Source organism: Oncorhynchus nerka, linkage group LG20, assembly GCF_034236695.1.
Source record: "Oncorhynchus nerka isolate Pitt River linkage group LG20, Oner_Uvic_2.0, whole genome shotgun sequence".
NCBI lineage: Eukaryota > Metazoa > Chordata > Actinopteri > Salmoniformes > Salmonidae > Oncorhynchus > Oncorhynchus nerka.
Window position 1 is genome coordinate 34,323,444 of NC_088415.1, and position 19,830 is coordinate 34,343,273.

The 19,830-nt window shown below is 41.0% G+C and overlaps 1 protein-coding gene across 1 annotated transcript; it reads left to right on the top strand.

The window, feature by feature from the left end:
• The first annotated feature begins 31 nt into the window (after positions 1 to 31).
• LOC115102336 (neurofascin-like) lies at positions 32 to 19,105 on the top strand. The gene is made up of 12 exons (XM_065006052.1): positions 32 to 3,591; positions 4,100 to 4,234; positions 6,654 to 6,759; positions 6,879 to 7,069; positions 7,358 to 7,480; positions 7,956 to 8,174; positions 8,697 to 8,808; positions 9,469 to 9,653; positions 16,612 to 16,746; positions 16,855 to 17,028; positions 17,190 to 17,321; positions 17,549 to 19,105. The coding sequence occupies exons 2-12, from the start codon at positions 4,159 to 4,161 to the stop codon at positions 17,620 to 17,622; spliced, it is 1,527 nt and encodes a 508-aa protein (XP_064862124.1). The 5' UTR covers positions 32 to 3,591; positions 4,100 to 4,158; the 3' UTR covers positions 17,623 to 19,105.
• The last annotated feature ends 725 nt before the right edge of the window (positions 19,106 to 19,830 follow it).

Here is a 19,830-nt window from a genome sequence, read left to right on the forward strand (position 1 = left end):
TCAGTCACTATAAATGACACACTTTGTTTGGGACAGAAATGCTTTGTTAGAGAGAGAATGAGTGTGCATGTGCCAGCCAGAGAGAAGACACAAGTTCATTAACCCCCAGCCTTTCACTCAACAAAAGCACAGATAACAAAATAAATGAAATTACTTTAAACATCAAATCATCTTCGATCTATGCCATATGATAGTCCTCTTCCCCATTTTGACTGATTGTTGTATGAAGAAATGACATGTTATGAAGACATTTTGCCTCTTTTTCAGCTGATGGTGACAGCTGATCTGTCACAATGGATGGAGATGACGTTATGTTTGTTGTATCCACATTACACAAAGGACATCAGATGGTGCCCATTTGACAAGTCGTGGGACCAGAACAGAGTTTGACCTGATTTTAACCTCTGAAGTCCTCATGAAATATTGACACGTGTCCTGCATGTGGTTGGAAAGAATGCCCGTTTTTCCTGATAACACACATTAGACCAGAGAAGATCAGAGTCCACTGAGAAACCGATGGAGGAAAAGGGCTGTTCAACGTAAGAACTAAATCTGTCAAAAAGGAAAGAGAGATGACAGGAAATACCGCAGGTAACTTTGTTTTATTTCCTTGAATTTCATCTGATTCTTTTGAATGCAGAGAAATCTTGATGAAACCTGTCAAAATGTTCTGCTGCTCATTGGTAACTAACTAATGTAATACCCCATTTTGAAGAATTACATTTACATTACATTTAAGTCATTTAGCAGACGCTCTTATCCAGAGCGACTTACAAATTGGTGCTTTCACCTTATTAACGAGCTCAGTACAACACTATTGTTTAGGTTTCTGTTGTTCTTTGTAAAGAAACAATTTATAGCTTGAAGAAAAAGTCATGTTTCTCTCGTGGAATGTCTTTACTTGACCAGTAGATACATGAAAGGCTATTGACATGTGCACATAAGTCCTACATGGACATTATGTAAAGATCTTATTCTCTGATGAACACACCATGACAACTGTTTGTTTCTGACTGAGACCTCTTATAGCCATAGGCAGGGTCAAGCTTTAAATGACCTCATCCACTTTGGAGAAGAGGGTGGGTCCATCTTCCACTGAATCAGCACGTTTGTATCAGACAAACGGAGTGAATATTTAGCATAGTTCCCACGATTCTCCGTGTAGGTCTAAGCTGTTGGCGTGCTGTCAGAATTTTGCCAATGGTCTTTTTTGCTCAAGGGAGCGGTACTCCTCATTTGCGGAGATATTTTCTTTTGATTTGAAGATTTGTACTTCAAATGGAAACCTTACATGCTCTTTATAATTTATACTTAAACCGATTTGCATGGCACATGGAATGGTCCAATACTCGGCAGATCTAAACGTCCAGTTATGTAAATGTGAAGTGCTGAGAGTCATTGATACGGGCAGTTAAAAGCAGTAATTGATTATGTATTTAATATGGCAATGAAGAGATACAGTCATTTGTAATATAACATAAGTTCTTGATTTCTACGCACTGTTACAGAGTCCAAATGAGAATGATGAGAAGAATAGAGTGGTCCCTCTTAAGTGGAATTTCTCTCCTCCCAACCCCTACCTCCTGTTGATGACGCTGTGTATTGAGTGACGGGTTGCCTCTGTCTCCATACCTGAACAGGCAGCTTGTGTAGAGATGGAGAAATCCTCCCACATGCCAACTGCTCCTAGCCAAGCCCTGGCCACACATGCCAAAGGGGACCCACGGGACATAGAGACCTTGTTGTCCTCACAGAGCTGTGCGTCTCTCGAGCCCTTCACACCGTGCAGTCTGGTGCATGGCACTGGTCAGACTGAAACCCTGCTCAGGTCAAATACATGGGAAGAAGAAATCCAAGTAGCTGAACATTTTTCACTTTTCTTTCCTTTTTGAGGGGCCTCAACTTCTGTTCAATCACAATGATGTGGTGGGAAAGACGAGGCTGAGCCACACTCAAGTTCTGTTCTCATCCCTGTGACATTGTTATATCTCTGTCACTGCGAAAACCTCAATGGTTTATGTCAAGGTCATCGTCAGAGCTGATTGTGACCTGTGACTCCAAGCCCCCTTAGCAAAAGATCATTTAAAACCCTTTAGCGTCTTTTGCACAAACATGCAGATATAATTTATTGGTTTTCATGTCACCCTTGCCATTTGTCATGGTCCATTCTAGCATAGAGTGCAGAATGCTGTATATTCATGCTTTAGTGCTGTGTCTGGATTCCTTGGCACCTACACAGATCAGAACTATGTGGAGAGGCTTGAGATGGCTTTTGTTTCCCACAAAGAGAGAGGCCTCTTCAAGGGTCCTGTGCTGTTTCTAGAAAAGAAAGCATTTAGTTTGCCTGAAGGGTCCTCGGCTGAATGGCTTTGACCTTTCCCCTTTTTGAAGATGTCAGTCTGAATTTTTTATCTCGCTTGGGTGTACTGTATCAGAGTGGTCCAGAACAGGAATAGAAAATGCTGATTAGCTACATATTGGAAGGAGAAAATAGTGGGAAGATGGACAGAGTGCCAACAAGTGTTTATCGCACAAAAGGAAGTTTGTTTGTCTGCATGTTTAGATACCATAAAATCACATTCAACACAGTTCACAATCAGACAAAACAGACACAGCTTGTTACAAATACGCCTCTGATTTGGCTGTAAATCAATATTGTTCATCCCCTGTAACAGCCTTTGTGATAAGGTCATATGCCAGAGTTTTTTCTTGCATGTAAAATTCATGTAAAATAGTTTTCAGCAGCCAACAGTAAGGCCCACATCACTGACAAACTATAAGCATGCAAACTATGTGCATACTATGGGCTGGCTGGTGAGTTACAGAGTATTTTGGTGTAAATACTAATAAGCCCATAAGAAGCGTGTGGAACTGCAATGGAGATAAAGCATTGTTGTTTACACAGCTTTGAGTTGAATACAAAATATGATGTCTGGCTTCCCTCATAATTTCCTCCACATAGGCATCATCATATTGAGTCAGTATACAAGGTTGTGACCACAGACCATAGACGGGTTAGCTGGCAACATCACGAAAACTATGCACGCGCTTCAGTGGGGCAGAAATGTAAATGTGTGTGCTGTGATTCTAGATGACCAGAAAGCAGGCAACAATGACAAGAAGTAAGTGACTTGTTTCAGCTAGTTTTATTTTTGTTCTTTATACCATGCCATGTTTTGACTGATGTCATGTCTATGCTAATACATGAGAGAGAGAGAGGCAGAGAGAGAGCGAGAGGCAGAGAGAGAGAAGCAGAGAGAGAGAGAGAGAGAGGCAGAGAGAGAGAGAGAGAGGCAGGGACAGAGATGTGGTTGGTGAGGGAGGTGTAGGGAGCTCATTCATGAGATGGGTGGGGAGAATGGCCATGGCACAGACAGAAGTCTGTCCACTATGCTCTGTCTCTCCAGAGTCCTGCTGTTCGATTGACCAAGAAAATAGAATTGACTGATTGTGCGCCAAGGATTTTATCCGTTTACTGCACTAACTGGACACTGGAATTGTGGAGAAACTCAATGCATTGGAAAGTCTTGTAGACGATTGGGAAGAGGGAACCCTGATGCGATTTCACTGATGCGATTGTACTTATGAAAGGTAACACAGATGTAATGAGTTAACGAGAGGAGGAAAGGTTTTGATAAGGGTTGTTGATGAGTTGATCAATGAATCTGATCAATGATCTGTTTTGCCGCGCTTTATGTTGAACAGTAAAATAGTAGTGACATTACATGATAACAACGTGTGTATTTCTTTGGGATTCAAATAAATCTATACAGCAACAAACAAGAGCTTTATAACGTAGTCCTGTGGAGGCTGGTTTTTCAGAATGGCTTGAGACTGGAGTTGAGTCCTGGCCATGTGTTAGTAGGTGGATCTATTGTGTGACAAAGAGACTCTGTCAGAGAATGTGCCAGTGCTGACTGTTGAGTGGGACAGAAATTAAATATTGCTGTTTGGAAACTAAATACTATTTCATTTTATTTGGTTGTTTTGTGCTGGAAAATATTGTCTTAGAAAACAATTGGTCCTATAAATGTCACAATATTTAATTTAATTTGAATTCATGAAACTTAAATTGCTTAATCGGTCACTTATAAAACAGTTTATAGGTAAGTGCATCTAGCAGTTCAACAGGATCTCTGGAGGCCATTCACTGTAGAGATGAGGGCGCTGGTCAGATCAACTCTATTACTGCTGTTATGGCAACGGCTGACTGCCATCGATGTCCCACTGGAAAGTAAGTCAACACAACCTATTGTGGCCCTGCTAGATGGTGATATACTGTAACAGTGTACAGTGCTGTATATTTAAGCAATAAGGCACGAGGGGTGTGGTATATGGCTAATGTCAATTAGAAACTTGGTTATTTGAGCCCGAATGATGATTGGCTGAAAGCCGTGGTACTGTATATCAGACCGTATACCACGGGTATGACAAAAAATATATTTTTACTGTTTTAATTATGTTGGTATCTAGTTTATAATAGTAATAAGGCACCTCTGGGATTTGTGGTATGTGGCCAAAATACCACAGCTAAGGGCTGTGTCCAGGCACAGCCCTTAGAAGGGGTTTGTTGTCCATATACAATGCATTCGGAAAGTCTTCAGACCCCTTGAGTTTTTCCACATTTTATTACGTTACAGCCTTATTCTAAAATGTATTACATAAAACAAATTCCTCATCAATCTACACACAATACCAAAATGACAAAGCGAAAATAGGTTTTTAGATTTTTTTGCAAATGTATAAACAATTTAAAAAACAAAAACACCTTATTTGCATAAATATTCAGACTTGAAATTGAGCTCAGATGCATCCTGTTTCCATTGACCATCGTTGAGATTGTCGTGGAAATTCTACACAGGGACACTCAAAGTCAATCTTAAATGAATCATTGTTTATTAACAGCATGCTGGAGAGGTCAGAGTCAAACTTAGATGCATTAAGTACCGGTCTGAAGTGAGCTCCACCGGGGTAGTCCCGTTAGTTCTCTTATACTGTATACTGTTTACACAGACAAGTTATATTTGCATGATTTAGCTTATTCATCATTCATAAATAATTCATCATTAACATGTGGTTCATGCATGTGACAGACCAATACCTCATGAGGCTTCTTCTCTCCAAGCTGAGACCTTGAAACTGAGAGATCCTTTTCGTTCTCAAAACAAGGTTCTGGGCATTCTGCCAAATTGCTCACTGATAGTGAGGATTCCTCCCAGGTACGCTCAATCAGTCACTTGCATGAACATAGAAATTGGTTATTAGAAAAGCACAAACAGAATGTTCCTACAACTTGATTGGAGTCCACCTGTGGTAAATTCAATTGATTGGACAAGATTTGGAAAGGCACATACCTGTCTATATAAGGTCCCATAGTTGACAGTGCATGTCAGAGCAAAAACAAAGCCACGAGGTCGAAGGAATTGTCCTTAGAGCTCGAAGACAGGATTGTGTCAAGGCACAGATCTGGGGAAGGGTACCAAACATGTATGCAGCATTGGAGGTCCCCAAGAAAACAGTGGCCTCCATCATTCTTAAATTAAAGAAATTTGGAACCACCAAGACCCTTCTTAGAGGTGGCCGCCTGGCCAAACTGAGCAAACGGGAAAGAAGGGCCTTGGTCAGGGAGGTGACCAAGAACCCAATGGTCACTCTGACAGAATTCCAGAGTTCCTTTATGGAGATGGGAGTACCTTCCAGATGGGCAACCATCTCTGCAGCACTCCACCAATCAGGACTTTATGATAGAGTGGACAGACGGAAGCCACTCCTCAGTAAAATGCACATGACAGCCCGCTTGGAATTTGCCAAAGGCACCTAAAGGACTCTCAGACCATGAGAAACAAGATTCTCTGGTCGGATAAAACCAAGATTGAACTCTTTGGCCTGATTTCCAAGGGTCGTGTCTGGAGGAAACCTGGCGCCATCCCTACGGTGAAGCAATGGTGGTGGCAACATCATGCTGAGGGAATGTTTTTCAGCAGCAAGGACAGGGAGAATAGTCAGGATTTAGGGAAAGATGATCAGAGCAAAGTACAGAGAGATCCTTGATGAAAATCTGCTCCAGAACTCAGACTGGTGCGAAGGTTCACCTTCTAACAGGACAACGACTTTAAGCAGACAGCCAAGACAACGCATGAATGGCTTCGGGACAAGTCTCTGAATGTCCCCACATCTCTGGAGAGACCTGAAAATAGCTGTGCAGCGACACTCCCCATCCAACCTGACAGAGTTTGATAAGATCTGCAGAGAATAATGGGAGAAACTCCACAAAAACAGGTGTGCCAAGCTTGTAGCATCATACCCAAGAAGACTCAAGGCTGTAATCATTGCCAAAGGTGCTTCAACAAAGTACTGAGTAAAGGGTCTGAATACTATTGTAAATGTGAAATTTTCACATTTTTTATGAATTTGCAAATATTTCTAAAAAACTGTTTTTGCTTTGTCATTATTGGGTATTGTGTGTAGATTGATAAGAAAAATTGAATTGAATCCATTTAAAAATAAGGCTGTAACGTAACAAAATAAAAAAAGTCAAGGGGGTCTGAATACTTTCCGATTGCACTGTACCAAACCCCCTCATGCCTTATTGCTTAAATACAGTATCTCAATTAAGGTACAATCCTAATCAGGTCTTTAATTTTGACCTACAGTCAGACAGCCCCCCACCATTATAAAACAGTCCTCGAAGGAACATGTCGTGGATCCTAGAAACAACATGGTCGTGGAGTGTGAAGCCAAAGGCACCCCCCACCCAATGTAAGAACTGACACATCCAAAACACTTTCTTTACAGGTCAAAACCATGTACAATTTGTGAGCAGCTGTAGTAGAACACCTTTATTTACCTGATCCAAAAGACTTGCCTTTATCCCTAAGATTCTCATGGATGCGTAATGGGAAGTACTTCAACGTGGCAAAGGACCCTCAGGCCTCAATGAGGAGACGTTCGGGGACGCTGGACATCTATGCCTGGACTGACCCAGGGGCCTATGAGGGGGAGTACCAGTGTGTTGCCACCAACGAGTATGGCACTGCATACTCAAACAAGATCCACCTACACATCTCTAGTAAGCTGCCCTCCATTCAGGCTTTTGAATCCATTGTCACAGAGTACATTAGAAAAGCCAGTGCCTCAAACCGTGATAATGCTTAAACGTTTGTGGTAGAAACAAGCAAAGCCTAAAGGGACAATTCACTACAAAATCCAATTCTGTCAGCCGTTTTCAGACCTCAAACATAGTTCTAACGTTAAGATAAGTCCATGTCCCAGCAAGATTCTGCTCCCTGTGTTAAATGTATGTTAAATCATCCTCTTAACCCAATATAAAAAATTGACCCCTATGTGTCCATGTCAGAGGCCACTCTGTGGCCCAGAGAGGTGTTGGAGCCAGTAACAGTAAGTGTTGGTCTCCCTCTGGTCCTGGACTGTAGCCCTCCTCCAGGCCCTCCCAAACCTGAGATCTACTGGATGAGCAAGTGTGAGTAGGCCTACCTCCTTTTCTCAAATCAGTAGTACATTGTGTCTAGGATTTTTGTTTGTTTAACTAGGCAAGTCAGTTAATAACAAATTCTTATTTACAATGACAGCCTAGGAACAGTGGGTTAACTGCCTTGTTCAGAGGCAGAACAACACATTTTTACCATGTCAGCTCAGGGATTCAATCTTGCAACCTTTCGGTTACTGGCCTAACACTCTAACCACTAGGCTACCTGCAGCCTCTACACTCTAACCACTAGGCTACCTGCAGCCTCTACACTCTAACCACTAGGCTACCTGCCACCCCAGGAATTAAATGTTATATTTTATAACTAATGACAACCACCTGTCTCTCTTTCTGAACTGATGAGCTTCTTTCTTTAAACTTATTGTTGCATTCTGATACTTATCCCAAACATATTGACTCAAGATGACCTTACCAGGAAATGCATACATAACTTCATATTCAATTTCAGGTTCATCTGGTAGACCTTTCAACTGGCCTCACCAGCCCCACCCCCCAGTCATGCTGCCTATCAAACAGGACCATAGAGTGTCTATGGGGGTGAATGGAGATCTCTACTTCTCTCATGTCTATGTCAATGACTCTGCCACCGACTACTGCTGCAATGCACGCTTCCCCTACAAAAACATTATCCAGCAGAAGATGCCTACTACCGTCAGAGTCCTTACAAGTTAGTATTGGTTATTGCATAACGTGCATCAACAGTATGTGACACAAGGGTCCCACCATTGTATTTACTACCATGTACTAACTTACCTACCTCATTAAACAGTCCCCCCCTTGGCTCACTGCTGTACGATTTAAATTGTATTGTGCCGCATACTTACAGATTCCACATGGTTTTATCACCTAAAATGATTTACCGTTCTCCTCTGATCTAACTGCTCTGCTTTTTGTTGTTAATTAAATTATTTATATATATATATATATATATATATATATATATACAATCAGAAATGAACAATCTCCTCATCTTAACACGATATAACATTCTAGAGCATTCTTCTATAACATTGACATGTCTTGAAATAGAGATCAGACAGTGTTGTGGAGTGAAAATATCAAAAACATTGCATTTGCTCCCAGTGTGGTCCCAATAGTCAATCCACAGCCGTAGTCCCTGCTGTCATGATGTTTGACAGTGGGAAAAGTCTTCACTCCTGGATAATTAAATCATGTATTCCCCCCTCAGCTCGCATGGTGTCTGAGGCCGCTCCCACCTTCTTGTCTCCGGCCGGAAGGTCCAGCTCCCAGACTGTCCTGCAGGGGGAGGAGCTGCTCCTCGAGTGCATCGCTGCTGGAGTGTGAGTGATCCTCTCAATCACAAACATGAGTGTTCATCGAGTGTTTATCAAGTAAAATTGTGTTTCATGCTTTGGCTCTTTAAAAGTATTTTTTGTGGTAGTGGAAAAAGTGTTCTGATTTCAGATTTAAATAGCAGAGAAGTAGACACAGATTTCCTACTCTCTAGCTTTTTGACTAAACAGTTTGGAAAGTGGTTAAAGTAGCTGATTTTGTGTCAGAAAGTTACCTTGTTTACAGTGAATAGAATAGAATGTTGGAAGTCATGATCACAATGAGCCCTTTAGAATGTTGAGGAAATCCCATGAAAGTGTATGGAGGACAAAAAAAAAGACAAGTTTTATAGTTTAAAAATTATAAAAGATATCAAAAAGTTGTATGGAAGCAAACTATTCCAGACGTGTCTACACATTTTAAAGTGAATGGCGTTTCTAGCTTAAATGGTTTAAGAGGAGTAGCATTCCAAAGAATAATAATAAAAAGTCTGAAATAATTTGGACACTATTTAGTGTGTCTGCTTTCACAAGCCACAGTAATAAATCGCTTCATGATATTTGTAACTTCGCCACTATGTATGTTTTTTTGCTCAGGCTGTTAACTTTTATAAGAACCCTCATAAATCACCCTGAATTGACCTATTTCTTTTTACCATATTTGACCAGTCCAACCCCTGTCATCACATGGACCAAAGATGGAGATGAACTGGACACAACCAACATTAAGGTGAAGAACTACAACAAGTTGTTGCAGATCCCCAAGGCCTCGTTTGAGGACGCTGGTGAATACACCTGCACAGCTACTAACAAGATGGGTTACCTGGAACACACCATCGCTGTCCAGATCAAAGGTCAGACAACATCTTCATACCTACAGTGTTCTCCACTATTGGCACTCTTGGTATGAGCAAAATGGGCTGTGAAAAAAAAATATTTGTTGTTTATCCTCTTGGATAATGTTCACAAAAATCTACATTTTAATTGAAGTAAAATTATTTTAAAAAATAAATATGAAATAAATATTTTTCTCAGAATCATGTGTGCCAGAATTATTGGCACCCCTAGAAATTCTTATGAGTAAAATTGGACAAAAGTATATTCCCATTCATATTTTATGTTTTTATGTTCACCTGAGTGGTTAGGAATACTTAAGTGGTAAGCCATGACTTCCTGTTTCACTGGGGTATAAATATGTGGTGACCAGTGGTAATTTTAGCATGTAAATCTTGGTGGGGCAAAATACATAATAAAGTAGGATGTACGCCAGCAAAGCCACAACAATAAACAATACATTAATAGCACTATAATGGTGACAAACAGTGCCCACAAACTGTTAGGGCCTACATAAAGCTGCCCCAACATCTTACCACTGCTACACCTGGCTATCAGCAGAGCCTTGTCTGGCAGCGAAACAGTTAATTCAGCTTCATTTACTGCCTTTAAAAAAAACATAGCAGTTATGGCTGACTTGTTTAAACAAATGTGGTTTCTAATGACCATTGAGATTTACAAACTATGGCATAAGGGGACGACAAGCGGATAAGAGGCAATCCGTAATTTCGATTAAGACATTCATGAGCGAGCTAGGACAGACGTAGTCAATATAACTATTTGTTTAGCACTTTTGAAATGTACAGCGACAGAATTCAGAACATGGACTGTTCTTATAGTATTCTCCCTGTTCACCAAGTCAGAACCGTAGGATAAATTAAGGGGACATATAAGTAGACAATGAAAGCTCTTACAAAATGTCATTATTACATTACCAGCTGTCAGAGCAGCTCACAGATCACTGCACCTGTACATAGCTCATCTGTAAATAGCCCATCCTATCTACCTCATCCCAATACTGTATTTATTTATTTATCTTGCTCCTTTGCACCCCAGTATCTCTACTTGCACATTCATCTTCTGCACATTCTACCATTCCAGTGTTTAATTGCTATATTGTAATTACTCTGCCACCATGGCCCATTTATTGCCTTACCTCTCTTATCCTACCTCATTTGCACATGCTGTATATATATTTTTTTACTGTATTATTGATTGTATGTTTGTTTATTCCATGTGTAACTATGTGCTATTGTATGTGTTGAACTGCTTTGCTTTATCAAATCAAATCAAATCAAATCACATTTTATTTGTCACATACACATGGTTAGCAGATGTTAATGCGAGTGTAGCGAAATGCTTGTGCTTCTAGTTCCGACAATGCAGTAATAACCAACAAGTAATCTAACTAACAATTCCAAAACTACTGTCTTATACACACAAGTGTAAGGGGATAAAGAATATGTACATAAAGATATATGAATGAGTGATGGTACAGAGCGGCATAGGCAAGATACAGTAGATGGTATCGAGTACAGTATATACCGAAAGTATTCGTCCCCCTTGAACTTTGCGACCTTTTGCCACATTTCAGGCTTCAAACATAAAGATATAAAACTGTATTTTTTTGTGAAGAATCAACAACAAGTGGGACACAATCATGAAGTGGAACGACATTTATTGGATATTTCAAACTTTTTTAACAAATCAAAAACTGAAAAATTGGGCGTGCAAAATTATTCAGCCCCTTTACTTTCAGTGCAGCAAACTCTCTCCAGAAGTTCAGTGAGGATCTCTGAATGATCCAATGTTGACCTAAATGACTAATGATGATAAATACAATCCAACTGTGTGTAATCAAGTCTCCGTATAAATGCACATGCACTGTGATAGTCTCAGAGGTCCGTTAAAAGCGCAGAGAGCATCATGAAGAACAAGGAACACACCAGGCAGGTCCGAGATACTGTTGTGAAGAAGTTTAAAGCCGGATTTGGATACAAAAAGATTTCCCAAGCTTTAAACATCCCAAGGAGCACTGTGCAAGCGATAATATTGAAATGGAAGGAGTATCAGACCACTTCAAATCTACCAAGACCTGGCCGTCCCTCTAAACTTTCAGCTCATACAAGGAGAAGACTGATCAGAGATGCAGCCAAGAGGCCCATGATCACTCTGGAGGAACTGCAGAGATCTACATTGCACAAATCTGGCCTTTATGGAAGAGTGGCAAGGACAACAATCAGTCGTATATTGCACAAATCTGGCCGTTATGGAAGAGTGGCAAGAAGAAAGCCATTTCTTAAAGATATCCATAAAAAGTGTCGTTTAAAGTTTGCCACAAGCCACCTGGGAGACACACCAAACATGTGGAAGAAGGTGCTCTGGTCAGATGAAACCAAAATTGAACTTTTTGGCAACAATGCAAAACGTTATGTTTGGCGTAATTTGTAAGTCGCTCTGGATAAGAGCGTCTGCTAAATGACTTAAATGTAAATGTATGTAAATGTAAAAGCAACACAGCTCATCACCCTGAACACACCATCCCCACTGTCAAACATGGTGGTGGCAGCATCATGGTTTGGGCCTGCTTTTCTTCAGCAGGGACAGGGAAGATGGTTAAAATTGATGGGAAGATGGATGGAGCCAAATACAGGACCATTCTGGAAGAAAACCTGATGGAGTCTGCAAAAGACCTGAGACTGGGACGGAGATTTGTCTTCCAACAAGACAATGATCCAAAACATAAAGCAAAATCTACAATGGAATGGTTCAAAAATAAACATATCCAGGTGTTAGAATGGCCAAGTCAAAGTCCAGACCTGAATCCAATCGAGAATCTGTGGAAAGAACTGAAAACTGCTGTTCACAAATGCTCTCCATCCAACCTCACTGAGCTCGAGCTGTTTTGCAAGGAGGAATGGGAAAAAATGTCATTCTCTCGATGTGCAAAACTGATAGAGACATACCCCAAGCGACTTACAGCTGTAATCGCAGCAAAAGGTGGCGCTACAAAGTATTAACTTAAGGGGGCTGAATAATTTTGCACGCCCAATTTTTCAGTTTTTGATTTGTTAAACAAGTTTGAAATATCCAATAAATGTCGTTCCACTTCATGATTGTGTCCCACTTGTTGTTGATTCTTCACAAAAAAATACAGTTTTATATCTTTATGTTTGAAGCCTGAAATGTGGCAAAAGGTCGCAAAGTTCAAGGGGGCCGAATACTTTCGCAAGGCACTGTATGAGATGAGTATGAGATGAGTATGTAAACAAAGTGGCATAGTTAAAGTGGCTAGTGATACATGTATTACATAAAGATGCAGTAGATGATATAGAGTACAGTATATACGTATACATATGAGATGAATAATGTAGGGTATGTAAACATTATATTAGGTAGCATTGTTTAAAGTGGCTAGTGATATATTATATCTTGGCCAGGTCACAGTTGCAAATGAGAACTTGTCCTCAGCTAGCCTACCTGGTTAAATAAAGGTTAAATAAATAAATAAATAAAAACCATTTCTCTAAAACAGGTTATAGGCTACATGTGCACCACCAAGTCAGAACAGTAGGCAAAATTAAGAGGGGTAAATAGACCAAATTATTAGGGTGAGGCACATTGGCTACTAACAGCTTACTACACAACATACAATTAGTATTATTTTCTTAGCTACAGTATACATATCTCCCTGGCATATTACATAATTTATGCAGCAGCATAGAATACATTTTTGAACTTGTTGTGCTGTGCTCACTTGACCAGGAAGTGGCACGGCGGTCCTTCGTGGGCAAATTTAGTCATCAAAGCCTGGCATCCTCTGGATTTATGGTGCTTTCAAGACAACTAGGAACTCTGAAAAAAACAAGGTCGAATCATGATGACGTCATTGATCTTCAGGTCGTAGCTCTAGAAAGAGGCCCGAGTTTCCGATTTACAATTCCGAGTTGGATGACCATTCAAAACGTATTTCGCAGTCGGAGCTCGTTTTTTGTCTTGAACTCACTGAAGTTTTTGCAGTTCAGAGTTAACAGTTGTTTTGAGTGTGGCACAAATCATGCTTCATTGACACCATGGCCAATGTTGAATGTTTATAATTTTAAACTTGGAAAAGAGATTTGGGACCACACAACCACTCCACTGAATAGCAGGCTAGTGATTGCTTTGCAATGCTTGCAGTTAGCCACTGTCACTGATTCCTTCCAAACCACTCATTGTTGAATTTGCGATTTCCAACTTGTTGTGTAATGTTTATGTCCAATGGCCGATACCTTTTATCTATAATTTCTCTTCAATATTTCTCTTCATATGACAAGGATTAAAAAGGATTTGCCAGTAGATTGTTGACTTCATTCATGATGATGACTGCTAGCCAAAATTTTGAAGGTATGATGTTGACATGATCAGTCCAATCAAAGCTACTGTAGATATAACATGATTTGATGTCATTTGATCTGTGGCCAATGACCTTGAGCCTTGTTGGATGGTCACTTCTAATGTAACTCTATGGCAGCACCAAAGGGGCTTGAATTTTCGAGGTCTACCCTAAGACTTGGCGGTGACGTACTGTCCCCACGGGTGACAGAACACTGAGCTAATCATGGTGCAACTAGAGAACATTACCAACAACTACTCTCCGTATTTTCCGCTGGCTACCCCACCCCCACAGAAAGCACTAAGCTAGGTTGAAACACCTGCATTTTGGAAGCCAAAAAGATAATCGAGGACAACAACCACCTGAGCAATTGCCTGTTCACCCCACTACTATCCAGAAGGTGAGGTCAGTACAGGTGCATCAAAGCAGGGACCGAGAGACTGAATAACAGCTTCTATCTCAAGGCCATCAGACTGCTAAACAGCAATCACTAACACAGAGAGGCTGCTGCCTGCATAGAGACTCACTAGTCAGTTTAATGCCACTTTAATAATGTTTCATATCTTACATTACTCATCTCATATGTATATACGGCATCTTATACCATCTATTGCATCTTGTTTATGACGCTCGGCCATCACTCATCCATATATAGTATATGTACATATTCTTATTCCATCCCTTTAGATTTTTGTGTATTAGGTGTTTGTTGGGGAATTGTTAGATTACCTGTTAGATATTACTGCACTGTCGGAACTAGAAGCACAAGCATTTCGCTATACTCACATTAGCATCTGCTAACCATGTGTATGTGACCAATAAAATTTGATTTGATATTGATGATATAATTTATTGCTAAAAATGTGGGGCTCTGCCCCACCTGCCCTGAATGACGGGTCGCCACTGGAAGTGACACACAGGCCAAGTTCCCATAGTCATCCATCACTATGGGAAAGACCCGAAAATACATGAATGATGTGCGACAAAAGGTTGTTGACCTGCACAAATCAGAAAATTGCGATAAGAAAATAGCTCAACGGTTAAAAATGCCCATTTCTACTATTAGGACAATAATTAAGAAGTTTAAAGCAACTGGAGATGTTAACAATCGGCCTGGAAGAGGATGTGTGCCTATATTAACCCCACGCACAGTGAGGAGGATGGTTTGAGTGGCCAAAACGCTCTAACCACTAGGCACCTGCCGCCCCAAGAGCAAAAAAGAGCCATCAGGTCGAAGGAATTGTAAAGCTCCGAGGCACAGATATCGAGGCACAGATATGAGGAAGGGTACCAAAAACTGTATGCAGCATTGGAGGTTCCCAAGAAGACAGTGGCCATCATTCTGAAATGGAAGAAGTTTGGACCACCAAGATTCTTCCTAGAGATGGCCGCCCGGCCAAACTGATCAATCGGGGGAGAAGGGTCTTGGTTAGGGAGGTGACCAAGAATCCAATGGCCACTCAAACAGTGCTCCAGAGCTCCTCTGTGGAGATGGGTGGACCTTCCAGAAGGACAACCATCTCTGCAGCACTCCACCAATCAGGCCTTTATGGTAGAGTGGCCAGACGGAAGCCAATCCTCAGTAAAAGGCAAATGACAGTCCAAAGGACTCTCAGACCATGAGAAACACGATTCTCTGGTCTGATGAAACCAAGATTGAACTATTTGGCCTGAATGCCAAGCATCACATCTGGAGGAAACCTGGCACCATCCCTACGGTGAAGCATGGTGGTGGCAGCATCATGCTGTGGGGATGTTTTTCACTATTTTTCATTGTGAGACATGTCAGGATCGAGGGAAAGATGAACGGAGCAAAGTACAGAGAGATCCTTAATGAAAACCTGCTCCAGAGCGCTCAGGACCTCAGACTGGGTCAAAGGTTACCTTCCAACAGGACATTGATCCTAAGCACACAGTCAAGACAATGCAGGAGTGGCTTCAGGACAAGTCTCTGAATGTCCATGAGTGGCCCAGCCAGAGCCCGGACTTGAACCCGATCGAACATCTCTGGAGAGACCTGAAAATGGCTGTGCAGCGACGCTCCCCATCCAATCCAGACAGAGCTTGAAAGGATCTGCAGAGAAGAATGGGAGAAACTCCCCAAATACAGGTGTGCTAAGCTTGTAGCGTCATACCCAAGAAGACTCGAGGCTGTAAATGCTGCCAAAGGTGTTAACTTAAGTAAATTATATTTCAGTTTTTTATATATTTTTTACATTTCCCTAAATTCTAAAAACCTGTTTTTGCTCTGTCATTATGGGGTATTGTGTGTAGATTGATGATAGATTGACGGGAAAAGAACGATTGAATCAATTTTAGAATAAGGCTGTAACATAACAAAATGTGGAGAAAGTCAAGGGGTCTGAATACTTTCTGAATACACTGTATGAACACACAGTATCTTCCTCAATTACCCTGTACCCCTGCAAATTGACTCTGTAGCAAAGTTATTGTTACTCATTGTGTATTTCTTCCTTGTGTAATGTTTTTATTATTTCTCTTTTTTCTCTCTGCATTGTTATGAAGGGCCCTTAAGTAAGCATTTGACTGTTAGTCTACACCTGTTTAGAAAGCATGTGACAAATAAAATGAAATGTAATTGTATTTGTCTCTAGCACCCTCTGCTCCAAGATTCTTCAGAATCCAGCAGAGACATTTGGACACTATCTGGGTGGACTGGGACACTCCTGCAGAGCCCAATGGCATCATCACTGGATACATACTGAAATATCAGACAGGTAGGAAGACTTACTCATCGTCAGTCAGGTGAACAAAGTGGGTACAGTAGGTAAAACGGGTCTCTAAATCAACTTCTCTTGGCTCCCTGGTGTGCTCTCCCTCCACAGTGAACACAACCCGGGAGGAGGAACTGCGTGTTGAGGAATTTCCCGCAAACACCACCAGTTTTGCTGTGCGCCGATATGATCGCTACACCCGCTATAGATTCGCCATAGCAGCACAGACTAGAATTGGGGTAGGAGAGTGGTACACAGAGGAATCACCCCATTATACAACTGAAGGTAAAACACCACAGGTCAACCACAACACACAATTACAAGCCATTAAACATCCACACACCTACAGATTTTATCATGACAATTAAACGTGTGTGTGTGTGTGTGTGTGTGTGTGTGTGTGTGTGTGTGTGTGTGTGTGTGTGTGTGTGTGTGTTTACATACAGCTAATGCACGGGAGCAGGTGGACCTCTCCACTCAGGGCTGGGTCATTGGTGTGATGTGTGCTGCGGCCCTCTTCGTGCTCATCCTGCTGGTCGTCTGCTTTATCAAGAGGAGCCGAGGGGGGAAATACCCAGGTACTGTAGCAATACTGTAGTCCACAAGACTTCTCCATTAGAGGACGAACATTCTTAGATGGAACGACAGATCCAACAGACTTAATACTTTAGTTCATTCACTAGCATAAAGCTTCTAATCCCACGATTGTGCTAAATTAGCTAATGGATAGGATATATTTACCCTAAGTGTGCAGTGCTTATATAATATTTGGTCAGAGTAACAAGACAGAGCTTTTTATTTTCAGTACGGGACAAGAAAGAAGTGACATTGGAGCCAGTGGATGATAACGATCAGGAGGGATCATTTGACTATCGGTAGGCAATATAAAAGAACTGGCTGAAAATCAACTGAGAACCTTGAGTTGAGATAAGTATCAATATTTGTGTAGGTCAAAGTCAATCACGTACATCATGTATAATCATTTTGTGAGGTAGTGCTGATCGTGTCAGTTTCCCTTCAAGCCAACTATGGTATCTAAAACCTTCCACATGAACAGCAATCTACAGTCATATGAAAATATATTCGGGTCTTTCTATAAATAAATGGGCCAATGTGTGACATCAGGGTCAACATTTCAAAATAGTTTGATATACATTTAAACGTGATTTTCTTGCACCTTCACATGTATAATTACAGGAATAAGAGTCTAGATGGGCACAATGAGACCATAACTCCTAGCAACAATAAAACATCTACATGTCATTCAAAATGTCACATGAAACATGGACACTGCATGTTTCTTTGTCATGCCTAGTAGCCAGGTCTGTTTGTGCTTTAGTCAGGTCTGTTTGTGCTTTAGTCAACTTCTCTATCATTTAAAGCCATGCTAAACATTCCAGAAAATTTAAAAGATAAACAGCATTTCTATATTTTTTTAACAATAATGTAATATGTGTTTTGTCAGCAAAATCATTGACAATAATAATAACCAATAATCATAAAAAGTATTGGTGAAATCATTACAAGTTTTAAGCTGTGTGTGTGTGTGTGTGTGTACACAAATTTAACCTCGTTAGTCCCCAAGAGGTCAAATGCTATTTCTATGGGGTTTAGGGTTAAGGTTAGAATTAGTGTCAGGGTTAGAATTACATAAAGGGTTAGGAGCTAGGTTTAGGGTTAGGTTTTTGGATTAAGGTTAGGGTTAGGTTCAGGGTTAGGTTTTTGGGATAAGGTTAGGGTTAGGTTTAGGGGTTAGGGAATATTGTGTCCTTCCACAAGGTTAGCTGTACAAGACAGTGGGTGTGGGTGAAAACTAGACATCACATTCTTGCTTCCTCTGCCCTTGTTTCCTCCACTCCTTGCCTCTCCTTGAAAGTACATTGGAGGAAACGGGGAGAATCTCGATTGCATTTCCTTCATTCCTCATGTCCTCTCTCCCCGCCTCCTTAAAACCCATTAGATAAGAAGGTGAGAGAGGTGGGAACTCTGACGTTCTTGTCCAATGGGTTTTGAGAAGAAGCTGAGGAGAGAGGATGCAACAAATCAAGGAAATGTAATTGAGATTCTCCCAAGGATAGAGGAAGCAAGCATTTGACAGTTATTACATTTTTTTGATAGTGCCAGACTGAGTGAGCTACCATAATACCCAAGGCCTGTCCAGAAATAACCCCTAACCCCTACTGCCCAGAGTCTAGACACATGTGGAGATCTGAGAGGGATGGATGGAGACATGGTGAGAGCACCACCTTACCCTCTGATAGGCTTGGAGGAATTTTGACGGTATTGGGTACACCTGTCCAATCCTCTCAGATCTCCACAAGTGTCTAGGGCTAGAGGCTAGGGGTAGTTTCTGGACAGGACGCCACAACCCTTTGGGTGAGTGGTGGATCTACAGCACGACACTTGGGGCATTGGTTGCATGTTTAATTCCATTGCTATACACACAGGCTGGACACATCCACAGCACCCTATCAGGCTGATCAGACAGGTCTGGGTAGCTAGACACCTGCTGTAAACAGTGAAAGAATATATTTACATGCCTACTATTCACACGCTTGCTTCAGTTCAGCTAGTTAGATGTGCAACCATTGACTAACTATAGCTAGGGCATATCTCTAGTCTAGCAATAGGTACTGTTTTGGTTGTTTTGCATCATTTAAGATTACCAATGGTTAGCTAGGTAGCTAGGATATATCAGTCAGCTAACCATTTACAGTAACAGCAGTTCATAAGTCAATACACACTAAATCTTATGCAGAAATCAAGAAACCCTACTTTATCTTAGCACTGTGGCACGGTATGGGCAGCTATTAATAAATAAATGAATAGAATGGAGTTAGAAGGGTGACCTCTTCGGACATGAAGTGTTGGCTCTGTACTTGACCCACCATTTCATATTTAACCCCACACACATTTGAACATCAAAATATCACATTTTCTTTCGTTTTACATGCAATTGTATCCGTTTTCTCTGTATTACCTAGGAAAATAAACGTTTTAAACATACATGGACCATAATCTTACCTCAGGAATCTTGATTTAATGTTGTCCACGAAGTAGGCTAACAACATAGACATCAAATGTTCT

Bases quoted from the DNA above. Each gene is read 5' to 3' on its own strand.
- LOC115102336 (XM_065006052.1), top strand. From the start codon at position 4,159: ATGAGGGCGCTGGTCAGATCAACTCTATTACTGCTGTTATGGCAACGG. The intron at 7,070-7,357 runs GTAAGCTGCCCT...TGTCCATGTCAG, and splicing joins GATCCACCTACACATCTCTA to AGGCCACTCTGTGGCCCAGA. The intron at 16,747-16,854 runs GTAGGAAGACTT...CTCCCTCCACAG, and splicing joins CATACTGAAATATCAGACAG to TGAACACAACCCGGGAGGAG.